General features: G+C 45.2%; 1 protein-coding gene across 5 annotated transcripts in view; it reads left to right on the top strand.

Annotated features, from left to right (window-relative positions):
* Nucleotides 1-10,445, top strand: part of LOC119461699 (uncharacterized) — a 160,443-nt gene extending 149,998 nt beyond the window's left edge. The window contains exons 2-5 of one of the 5 annotated variants that reach the window (XM_049671921.1): nt 22-173; nt 1,294-1,361; nt 4,153-4,236; nt 9,733-9,915. In XM_049671921.1, coding sequence (XP_049527878.1) covers nt 22-173; nt 1,294-1,361; nt 4,153-4,236; nt 9,733-9,872 — 444 coding nt within the window. In that variant the 3' untranslated portion in view covers nt 9,873-9,915. Of the gene's footprint in view, nt 1-21; nt 174-1,293; nt 1,362-4,152; nt 4,237-9,732 lie in introns of all 5 variants that reach the window. The other 4 variants (XR_007468235.1, XR_007468237.1, XR_007468236.1 and 1 more) reach the window with 4 other exon arrangements.
* Nucleotides 10,446-12,810: the final 2,365 nt, after the last annotated feature.

A 12,810-nucleotide genomic window follows, 5' to 3' on the forward strand; every position in this document is an offset into this window, starting at 1 on the left:
GTGTCATGGTCTTGTACGCAGATCTTCGAAACCTTCCCATTCGCTGTCGCCGTCTCTGACCAGGACAATGACACGATATACGAATGCCTGACCACGTGGAGAGCGTGGCTTGCGCCCGAAGAAAAGAAGGGGGAATACATTTGGTTTTTCGGAGGGCATGGTGGGATATCGAAGTGAGTTGATCTTTCTCCGTGTACGAACATGCATATAAAAAGTTAATTTCTGCGCCATATAATGTTTGCTTAACCGAATCCACTATAACAGAATCCGGAGTGCAAAGAAATCTACGTATCTTCGTTCCTCTGTTTCCTGAGTCAGCCGTGTATCTTACTACATCTAGAAAAAAAACATTATAATTAACACAGCCACTTTCCGGAGAATGGTAATGCCATCATCTGCACATTGTGAGTCCACGATGATGTAAATCGGCGATGACACTTGCTACCAACTTTGGTGAAACAAATGTATTTACTGTTAGTGCAAGCAATAGTTACGTTTTCGATCTGTATAACCCCTTCACACACGGCGTGCACATTTGTAGACGCAACCTATTTTTGCCATTTCTGTGTGGTGGTAGCAAAGAATAGAGCACATAAATTAGGTTTAGGGTTAATTGATCATTATGGTAACCTATATTACTTCCATTTTACTTCTGAGGGATGTGTATCGTTACAGAATACCGCCTTGCGTGGCGTTTCACGAGAGCATGTCGGTAGCCACCTAGAAATATTTTTGTTTTCTCTAAATGATTGTGGCCAATAAATAACTGTTCCATGCAATTCGAGCACTTGATTCAATCTTTTTTTGCGAAGAAACGTAGCATGACTGACTTTCGAATCTTCAAATATTTAGTTACTCTGTAATTACGATGAATCATCATAAAATGCACAAATAGTCATTCTATCACCTTGATTTGCTTTCAGTGGAGTTTATAAGCACCCTGGCATAAAATTATGTATGTTTCACACGTATCAACAGTCGATCATAATTCGTGTTTGAAAGGAATAATGTTGCATACGATAATAGCGGCATTCTTAAAACGTACCTTCCGATTGCCTAAGTTCGTTTGAAGAAGTTTCCTCTATAATCTTCTCCGCCATCTAATTCAAACATTGTGCGCAATGAAGCTAGAATTCCATTTTAACAGGATTGGAGGAGGTATTACGAAAATATGTCTTAGAAGCAAATATTCTGCTATTAAAATAAAATATTTAAAATTTTTCTTGCGTTCAACACTATTTTGTTTCACAATGTTAACGTACATTTATTTCGCCTGGTAATTTTGTTTTGCAGACGAACGGTTAGCTTCTACGTATTCGAAGGAAAAAGCCCTGATACATTCCGATTCACAGTGAACTCAGGTAAGAGCACAGTGGCTCCATAGATATTTTAGCATACTATAGGCACTTTCCGGGGGCTATCTATCTATCTATCTATCTATCTATCTATCTATCTATCTATCTATCTATCCGTCTGTCTGTCTATCTGTATGTCTGACTGTCTGCCGGGGGCTATCTATCTATCTATATGTCTATCTATCTATCTATCTATCTATCTATCTATCTATATATCTGTCTGTCTATCTATCGGTCTGTCTGTCTGTCTGTCTGTCTGTCTGTCTGTCTGTCTGTCTGTCTGTCTGTCTGTCTGTCTGTCTGTCTGTCTGTCTGTCTGTCTGTCTGTCTGTCTGTCTGTCTGTCTGTCTGTCTGTCTGTCTGTCTGTCTGTCTGTCTGTCTGTCTGTCTGTCTGTCTGTCTGTCTGTCTGTCTGTCTGTCTGTCTGTCTGTCTGTCTGTCTGTCTGTCTGTCTGTCTGTCTGTCTGTCTGTCTGTCTGTCTGTCTGTCTGTCTGTCTGTCTGTCTGTCTGTCTGTCTGTCTGTCTGTCTGTCTGTCTGTCTGTCTGTCCTGTCTGTCTGTCTGTCTGTCTGTCTGTCTGTCTGTCTGTCTGTCTGTCTGTCTGTCTGTCTGTCCTGTCTGTCTGTCTGTCTGTCTGTCTGTCTGTCTGTCTGTCTGTCTGTCCTGTCTGTCTGTCTGTCTGTCTGTCTGTCTGTCTGTCTGTCTGTCTGTCTGTCTGTCTGTCTGTCTGTCTGTCTGTCTGTCTGTCTGTCTGTCTGTCTGTCTGTCTGTCTGTCTGTCTGTCTGTCTGTCTGTCTGTCTGTCTGTCTGTCTGTCTGTCTGTCTGTCTGTCTGTCTGTCTGTCTGTCTGTCTGTCTGTCTGTCTGTCTGTCTGTCTGTCTGTCCTGTCTGTCTGTCTGTCTGTCTGTCCCTCCGTCCGTCCGTCGTCCGTCCGTTCCGTCCGTCTGTCTGTCTGTCTGTCTTCTGGCTGTCTGTCTGTCTGTCTGTCTGTCTGTCTGTCTGTCTGTCGAGTTATATCTGTAGCAATTTTCAGCCAAACCTGGGTCTCTGGGTAGCCCATGAAAGAATTTGTAGTTTTTCCGGCTGCTGCGCTGAGGGCAGTGAATTTGAAAGCATCCGTCGGGCCACTTGGGTCACTCTGTATGTGCCGCTGTGAACCTATGTCCTGCTCTTCAACGAACTGCTTTGACTGCTACGTGGATCACTGCGGATTGGGTATACACCGCTCTTCAATGAATCTCTTCACGCTGACTTGAAGCACAGGCATTAGGTTTGTGCTGCTGTTCAATGAGCCTCTCTGATAACCACTTCTGTCGCTGGGTTTGTGTCAGTGCGTGTGCGCCTCTCTTTCATAAACGTCGTTCACACCTTTAGGTTTCGTATAAGAATTTCCATTAGCTACCATCTGCCGCCCGATTCCTGGCCTATACTCCTTAATGGGCGCAAGGCATGACTGAGGTTTATCGGCATCGTCATCATCAACAGGTGATTGCCTCTGGACATGCGCCGCTGCATAATAACAAAAAAAAATGATTCGTATAATTTCTTCGATGCTGGGCGGAATCCAATCTACACCGTGCATAGACTTTACGACTGCGCCAATAGACGTCGAGTCGTGTGCAGTGGGAACGCTGTGAAATTCTTTGGCTGTGAATGTGCTGCATGTGCCGCGCAGGCCTGTGACTCTTTATTATAAGAACAATTCTCTTCCAAACCAAGTATGTTTTGCATTACGTAGATGACAATTGTTTTCTTAAATTCATTTCACCTTATTGCGTAGCAGAACTACAGAACTTGTATATATCAAGGAAAGGTGAACATATATGATATAAAACGAACAGATGAAATAACAATATCAATGCACACGCCTGTATTCTCAACCCTAAGTTGCAGAAGCGCCAAGTTGGAGCTGACACGTTACTATATTAACATTTACGTTTTGTCATTGTTTCATTTCATCTTCTTCACCTGCTATGGTTGACGGGTTTTTCCAAAGGTGTCCGGTCGGACTAAAAACGTACGCACTAATATATTAGCGAATAGCAAAGCTACCTCCCGTGGTAGCATAGTGGCTATGGCTTGTGCTGCTAATCTCGAGGTCTTGGGTTCAACACCGGCCGCGGAGGCCACTTTTCGATGGAGGTGACACGCAGAAACACTGATGTACATAGGCTTAGGTGTACGTTAGATACCCCCAGGTAGTCAGAACAATCTGGCAATTGGCGTGCCTCAAAATAAGATCGTGGTATGGGCTCGCAAAACCCGAGAATTTGTTTTTTGGTAGTAATTGTAGTACATAAATTGCTCAAAGGTCATGAATACTGATTACCTCTAGAAAAAACAAACATGTTAATGACTGGAACCTTCCTATTTTTTTTCGCTATTTGCTTCGGATTGAATTTTGTATTCATTTTTGTCTTCTTACTTGGTATACCGAGTCACCCCTGCTTCTTTCTTTGCAGTCTTATCACTGGCCATTATTATTTCGATAGTGTGAAACGACATCCGGAACTAGCACCGCGGCTGAAACAGACACCGCCGTTGATGGGCGGCCGATCATGTTTAACACACTAGGGTTTCTTGTGGCATACCTAAAAGTATGATCACAAGCGTAATTTACATTTTACTACACCAACTAGCTCCTAAATATAGAAATTCAATTGTCGACTGGAACTATTGTATGAAGCTTTTGCCTGCGTGAGCCAACAGATTGCATCGAGTGTTATTGAGCGCTGAATATAACGGGTGCTTGCATTTTAATGGAATGCATCCACACTACGGGTCTTCTTTTCTCCAGACGACGCATCCTCTGAGGAGGCGAAGTTTTATTACACCGACTACGAGAACTGCGCTATCCTCGACATCCCCTACGACGGACGCCGTGAGTACACTGAAAAAAAAAACATTGCATTTTGTGGCAGACTGCTTAGGCTTTAATGTCTGAAGCAGAATAGCTCGTGAATGCAAACAACAGAAAAAGTTCGCAGAAAGTTGGAAATTTGATGTGGTGGACAGTGAATGAACAGACAAAACCTTCCCGATCAAAAAATAACATATGCCCCATATACAATATTTCAATTTTGGCTGATACAGATCACCTAAAAAACGTATCTACTCCCATTATTATAAGTGGCACGTCCGATATCGCCGACACATACGATCGATATGGTTTTAAAAAATTGCCTGTGGCAATTTCAACCCCTACGTAGTTACTCGATGAGGCAGCGATTCATAACGAGAAATCAAAATGCCTAATTGAACAGGTAAGATAATCAAGCTAATTTCTTTATTAAAGCGCAGCTCTTAAGCGCTCGTTCCTGCGGCATGCGTCGTCGGCGGCGTAACCGAGCGAACGAGCTCAGAGAAAGATGAACGGGAACACGAAGCGCCGCGGGGAGATGAAGAAGCGAGGTGGAAAGCGGAGAGGAGGGCGCACCGCTACCAGGAGGCGGAAAGCCGAGGATGGTATGGCGAAAGGGTGAGGAGGAAAGTGGAGTGTGTGCGGCGAGCAGGCATGCTGCCAGCGCGGAAACAAAGCGCCGGCGTGGGCTTCGGACCAACTGCACACGCGCTACTTCGCCTGCGGCGCCGCAGCCGATAGAGAATGCGCTGCGAGCGAACCACGCGTTCCCGTGTTCACGCTTTCTGAACAATGAGCGACGCAATCGGTGGAAATGCTTCGTCAGGCGCTGCTGCTAAACGAACTGCCTGAGCCGAGGCTCACCGCCGCCGCAGAGACCACCCTATCGTTCAGAATCAAATTCTTTAACATAATATATCGCGAATTCAAAACACCTAAACTGCTGCACTCGAAATTCGCATTAGGGAATATCGTAATCGTGGGTGAATTTTTTATTTATTTCTTTACGCCACATATTTAAGTCAGCATGGCCAGAGTTTCTGCTGGAGTTGAGGCGGACGGAGCAGACCGCGTGATGTGTGAGCGCGTGTTCGGGCCTAAAATCAGCCTCAGAGATTCAGTTGGTATTAGTGAAAGTGCGTTTCCCGAATGTGACATTACTGCAGCATTCTCACTGTAGTTGTACGCTGTGTTTAGCAGGAGTGAGTAGTTACGAAACATATGAGGATCCTAACAGCGTGGGTACCTGTTCTGCTGCGGAATAAGTTGTGCTGATTACTTTGACAAGCGCTCCAATTGTTATTTGTACATACATTGCGCGACTACGTCGTTTGTTGTACGAAGATTCCGCGCAAAATTGAAATAGTTTAGGATAGCAATAATAGCATACCGTACAGTGTGAATCAGTCTTCTTCAGTGGAGGTGCGAAGGACGGAGGACTGTGCGAGCGTTCGAAGCTGTGGTAGATTCTGGGTTATCGATATTTAGTAAAGCAATGAACGGGGATAGTTGGTATACATTCATGATTGTATTGCGCTTAGTATTACACTAGTGATTGGGGGGAGGGAAGGTGGTATTGATACTTGTTTCATATAGCCCATGTTACCGTGGCACGACCATACGAGGTGTTATTGCGGTATCAGCAGCTGTATTTTTTAGTAGCGAAAAGAGAGGATGAAAACCGATTTTTTGGGGGTTCGGTCTTGTTCGTCCTGTCCTCTCCGAGGCACTCACCATTTTACGGAAACTGTGTTGTCACAATTAGCCGTCGGATTCTTTTGAAACGATCCTCTTTGGATATCACAGCTTTACAGGTCTAAAAGGCAATGTCGAAGCACAAAGCTTCTATGTATCCTTGCTGGTCTCCCAAATGCAGTGACATCTGTGTAGAGCAACACCATCGTACCCATACAGGAGGCTAGCGTAGTCATAGCATAGTGATTTCAGGTCTGCTAGATTTGAAATAGGTGAGAACGATGCCGGTTGCTGAAGAAAATATTTGATAACGATTGGCTCCTAGATGCTTCCGGGCTGCATTAGGCTGGCTGTTGTGTTTCCTTGTGTTTCGCTTCTTACGCCAAGTAAGAACAATTTCTGAGTAATGTAGTTACCGCTGCATCGAAGGGATACACAATGGTTATTCGATGACTTCGTATGAACTGACATCACACATATTTCACGAAGGATGAGCTAAAATATGCTCAAATCGCTCCGCAGCAGATGACGTCAAGGCATGCAAGCAGCGTCATGTATTCTTCGACTATCCAGAGAGCAGGACAGGCTCACCGAGCGCCCTTTTATCCTCAAACGATGAGAATGTCTATATGGGGCCTATGGCATTTTGTGTAGGCTCAAGCTACACCAACATTCTCGCAAGGGGTCTTTGTCTGCGTCATGTAAACGACTTCGTTGAATTTGCAGCGATTACATGCGCCGCTCAAACGTCTCCAGGACTAGAAGTTTAAGACGATACGGAATAGTACGGCATTGTTAAGAGAAAAGAAGATGTTCAAAGGGAGTCAACAGATATGATAAAGATGCTGCACCGGCTTCAGCAGCACATTCCTAGGAACATTCGCGAATGCCGTGTCTAGAAAGGGGCCAAAACTCGGAAGGAAGCCTGGGTGCAGCTGCTAATGACTAATCCGAACATCACAATTTCCCCGTAAGAAACGAGTCGCATATTTCGAAACGCCAACCCCGATACGTTAGAAGTGCAGATGGTTAACTTTATGAAGCGCAGTGTGAAAAAGAAGCTCTCGCCTTTACTATTTGCAGCTCACTCAAACTGCCGAGGAATTTTTCTCGCAAGCCAAAGCCACAGAAAAGGCGCTGCACAAGTCCACCAATCAATGCATCCATGAAATGCTTACACCGTATTACGAAGCGGAAGCAGCATGCTCCGATGAGCCTCGAGAGATCAAGGAGACCATTGTGCGAAAAGACGTCCGTAAGAGGCCCCCTTCGTCGCTGCCTCAAGCAGCTTAAATTGCCGAGCATCGTCCACGAAGAACTCCAGCCGTCATTAGGAGTTCCTGACCCAAGGCAACCTTAGCCGGAAGTAATATGATACGCCACTGCCGCTAGCCATTCCGTTCACCCTCCCCTCAAGCATCAGTGCCCCCAACTTTGCCATTCCGTCGCTGGCTGCGTACTCAGCCAACCTCTTCACCTGTCAACCCGCGCGAAACCTCTAGCAAGACTGAAGTATGGAAGACCCCAGATCACGGGCCGCTGTGCTGTCACAGCGGAAAAGCGGGCCACCTATGCAGTCAATGCCTATGCCTCAAGGTGAGAGCACGAGGCTTTGCCATCGACTCATCGTGTCCAGAACAAGGCGAATGACCAGGTCATATCACCGACTACCTCGCAGCTGCTCTGTGAAAAGCTTCACGACCTTTGCCTTCGCCGTCTCCAGGCCGTCATCTCTCGACGCATTGCCAGCTATACCGAAAGTTGAAAGAGTTGGTATACATTAACGGTTAGGAAAGTTACACGTAGCGCGAGAAACCAAAGATGCAGAGAAACAGACAAGGCGAAGCGCTGCAGCCCTTGTCTTGTCCTTTTCTCTACTTATCCCTGCATTTACTTCGTGCTGCTTGTAACTATTGCAACACTACATTTGTATTAGGCCTTGAAAATCCACTAGCCCTCATCCGGAAAACATGAGTGCATCAGCCGATGGAGGGGCAGTTGCTGTTTGTAGAAATGGCGAAGACCCCCGCCGCTGACAAAGACGCTACAAGAACCATGTCGGCGATATACCTATGGCACACTGCCATCGATACAAAGCCTCAAAGCCAAGAAAAGAGCGCCAGAAGACTACTCCACGTAACAGCAGCATGACAATGCAACACAGCTGCGATTCGCCACAATTCAAGCAAAAAAAGATAGAATGAATAGAAGGCCTCGACGTGCCTCTCTACGGCAATACAGTGGCCGTTTCGACCGACACAGGGCCCAACTACTACGTCATCAGTGGATCGTTCGCCGCCAAGTGGATAAAAGGCAGACTGCAATGGAAACTCCAGAAATTCGGACCGCTGGAGGTCACCTAGTAACGCTGGCGGGAATGTGCACATCAAGATTGTTATCTCTTTAGGAGCGTTAGGATCCGCCATCTCCCTTTGTTCACTGCTTTCCGCTGGGCTCGTGGCGCCAGGAGCCTGATCAGGCGTGCATACTCTGGACTTTTTCTCACGCGCCATGATAACCATGCATAGTCAAAATTAGCGATAAACATCAAACTGCAAGAATCATGATTCAAAACCAGGCACTCCCGGTGCAGTTCGTAATCCTGTAATATTTCTCGCGGGGTGTAATCCTCGGCACGGACTTCATAAGCCAGCATGGCGCTGTCATTGATATACTCCTAAGATCCAGGTCAATAGCGCTGTTCATGGACCAAACTATACCATCGTATATACAGGATACTCGGCTAACGTGCCCTTAATGTACAGGAGAACCAAGTAACCATCCCATGTCGCTCAGCATCATCATTTCCTTCGACAATGAAACGCCCGCAGACGCCGAAGGTGTAGTCGAGCGACCACCATCTGCTGCAGGAACGTCAAATTCGCAACGCAAGTGGAATCGCTCGCATATGGCAAAAGCCATGGGGATCCTGAATAAATGCAGCGAGAAATACGAACGCCTCAGAAAGAGCATTAAGTCAGCATACATAAAAGACACTGTGAAAACCAGCCGTGCCTTTGTCCTTTAACGTTCAACCGTGTCTATCACGATGGCCCTTGTTCATAAGTAAATGAGAGTGTCAATGCGGGCTTTGGTCGTTCATCTTGCAACGAGCGAATCGTAGAGCGAACGAATACGCACACGTAGCGCGTTTCTGATTTTTCGTGTCCTTTTTTCCCTGTCCGCTCTGCAACTCAATAGTTCTGAAGTCATTTTCCCACATCAATTTTAGGCTTCCCATGTGTAAACTGGAACCGTTTGGAAGTTACCTGTAACGGTAAAATGACTGCTTTTCGGCGTCAGAGAAGTTTCGAGAAGCGCCAGTTGCTAAGCATCGCATAATTAACGAAGAATGGTTTCGACCACTCTATCAGAGCCCGTACCTATACGTATATGGAGAAAGCGTAGCCACAAAGCAACGAGTCACAGAAATGCGGCAACGTGCAAATGACGCTGTGGCAAAAGGCATAATTGTTTGGGCACTGCATCTTTTACATGAAAATCTGGCGTTCAACTCTGTGCTAGTTATGACGGACTCTGTCGTCTCACTATATTTCTTTGATAGTTTTTCGAGACTCTATATGCGAATGGGATGAATGGCGCTGACAACATCGCGATGTGCCGCCAAGACAGCTACTTGTGCAAAATGGGTACGTAATATGACTAGAAATCGTTGAAATCTGCCATCACATACCAGGAACCTAAAGCATTTTCTTCCCAGAAATTTTGGCTTATATATGATTGAATGTTTTTCGCCTAATGTTCTTGACATTCATTCGGTCAAATTGGAAACAGACAACCCAAAACTGCTTTCTCTTTCAGAATGCATCTTGTGGACGGTAGAAACAGCCAAAGATTCGGTGCCCCAAAAATGCGTGGATGAGTTCATGAAGAATTGTGGCGTCGGCGCCCCACTTTACAACGATGACCTTTGCAGCGGTGATGAAGTCGCCGAATGGTGATGTACGTTGAACAGCGCGACTAGTGGCGAGAGGACACTTTTTGTACATTGATTTGCATTGAGTATCCTATCCACAGCGGTGCAACCAGGTACTTAGAACAACCATTTCTCGCTGTGTTATGCTAACGAATAACAAGTTAACAAAGCATGCACTTCTGTGCTTACTAGTTCACTATGCTCAGCGCAAGCTATTGCTTTATAAAAGGGTGCGAAAATAGCAGATTTGAAGATCTAACCCAATAAGAGTGAAATAACGCCAATAACGAACTTACAGAGAAGTATTTGATTCATTTATCAATATTATCGAATACTCGCACACCTTTACGACGTAATTTATCGATCCGACTCCCTCTGCAATCCTAACAAGCGAGGTCAGGTTTTTCTCTGATCTGTCATGACCGGTTAAAAGGGATCGGTCGCAGTCTTACTGCCAATGCACCTGCTCCTGATCCTGACAAATTGAGTATTGCATATGAAAGCATATTTCGGGACTAGACGATGAAGAATGGTGTATTACCTGCGTGCAAATAGCAAGTGCATGTCGTGCAAAGGTGCGCAAGATCAGCTTAAATACTTGCCATGAACATCAAGAAGAGCAGGAGGACCCGTACATTTTACGTCCATTATATAGGCTACAGAGTCAACACCATTTATCACTGCATATGCTAGGCACAATTGTAACTGATGCCTTGAGTATATTAGGTGAACGTGCAGCGGATGGCACATTCTATGTCAAATTTTCAGGTTCCAATGCTGACAAGGCATATATTTCTAGCAGTCACTGACTTACTGCCTGTGTCAACTTAAAACGTTTCCTTTTTTGATTTACCCTTATCTGCGCTTGTTAATAGAAAACCAACGGAATATTGGTAGAAGTGCACTAATGAATATTTTAATTGTGTTTCAGATGTACCATATTGCAAGCAGGCATTGTTTTATTAAGAACGTGATAAGATGCGAAACATTGTCAGATCAATGATAGATAGCTTCACCCGCAATAACCTAGCGTGTATGCGAATGAAATCTTATGTCAACCCTTCTCCCTTTCTTTTTGCAGGAAGAAAAGATCCGAGCTTATTACCACCAGGCGGAGACGTATAAATCTTTGATTTCACCTTCAAAACTTTCTTCGGAGGCATAAATGCAATATGTGGAATAAATCTTGAAAAGCATTCAAATACACTTGTGCTTTTCTGACGCATGCGTTCTCCCGATGTGTGAAGCGCGAATCTGCAACAAACTTCGTATGCTTTTACTGAGTTTAGCACTAAATTGGCAATTTTCAAGTAAGCCACCAACAACCATAGGTTTTTGCTGCCTTAGTTGTTCTATTAGAATAAGTCGTTGAACGGCGGCTCATGGAAATCTCCAAAGCAGCCGCTGACAAAAGTGCCACTCTGACAATTTTGCTAAAGTTAGTAGAATTATCTCAGATGCGTCGCTATGTGCAGTTGTGATGGCCTAGTCAGTATCTTAACTGCCTACTATGCGACAGCAGGAAGAAATCCACTGCACCACAACACAGTATCTCGACCTACATGCCACGATATAACCTCATCGACCGAAAAAGGTCGACGAGGTTATATATAATTTCCATTTACCCTAAGCTGCGCCCTAGGTGTAAGTAATGCAGTGAAACAGAGTAACCGATCTTCTTGCATTTGATTCCAAACTTTTAAAATCCATTCTCTGACTATGAAGCGTATTTATGATCGTTGCAATGATTACCGAAATATTTTCATCTCGCCTTTAAGGCGCACAGCTCCACTAGTGTAAGCGAATCTGAGCTCTTTCCATTCCGGAAGCAGTCTTTTGTGGCAACCCCACGGTTTTCAGCGCTGACCTACAATACGCACGTTATATTCAGTAGTAGTAACAACTTTATTTATCTTTTTATTCAACTTTCGTTGGCCGTAACCAGCTGCGTTCTTCAAGCTGCTAGTTTATGTATTAACGAAAAGACCAAGGGAAACCGAAGGGCTCGATTTTGTTAATCATAACCGCATAAAGCCAACAGACAATGAAGCCAAGGAAAAGCATCAGAGAAATAAGTGTAGTTGAAATTCGAATGTTGAAAATAATCAAGAAAAGGGAAATGAAAGTGGACGAAAAGGTAACTTGTCGCCGAAGGGAGCCGAACCCACAACCTCCGCTTTACGCCTGCGTTGCACTACCAATTGTGCTACGGCGACGGCCATCAATTCGTCCACTAACTTGGGTATTTCTGTTTACTTGATCTAGACCTTGGAGGGTTAGCCAGCGCCACTCAGAACCATGGTGGGCGGATGTAGAACATCCTTTTTTAGCCCGATGGCGTCACGTAACATGTGATGTTGGAAGAGCAGGCACGTGGCTAATAAACCCTCGCATGCTAACTAATGACATCGAGGCTCCCAGATTTGAGACCCTCGCAATGAATACACGAAAAGAGGTTGCGGGTTTGGTTCCCGCCGTCGACAAGTTATCTTTTCGGCGACTTTCAATTCCCTGTTTCTTGATTATTTTCTACATTCCAATTTCAGCTACACTGAATTTCCCCGATGCTTTTCCTTGGCTTCGTTATCTCTTGGCTTTATGTGGTTATCGTTCATTTTTGTTGGTTACCTCGCGATACACTCGGCAGACCTTGCAGAATGACTTGCTGGCGGTGTGGCCTGCGGTTAGGGGGGGGGGGGGGGGTAGTAGAAACAATCCGGTGCATGTTTCCCGACCTAATAACCAGACGTTGGTTGCAGTGGGCACAAAGTTTCCGAGGGTGATGAGTAACATTTACGCTGCAAGTGTCCTCGAAGTGACCCATGCAGTCCTGCGGGCACTGCGTCAGTTCTAGACAACCAGAGTGCACATTCTGACAACAAGCGAGTTGGATGATCTAGTTAACCCTGAGTAAGCTTGCATCAATCCTCGTGCATACAATCGGAGCTCAAGAAGTACAAAGG

This window comes from Dermacentor silvarum, chromosome 8, assembly GCF_013339745.2.
Source record: "Dermacentor silvarum isolate Dsil-2018 chromosome 8, BIME_Dsil_1.4, whole genome shotgun sequence".
Lineage (NCBI taxonomy): Eukaryota > Metazoa > Arthropoda > Arachnida > Ixodida > Ixodidae > Dermacentor > Dermacentor silvarum.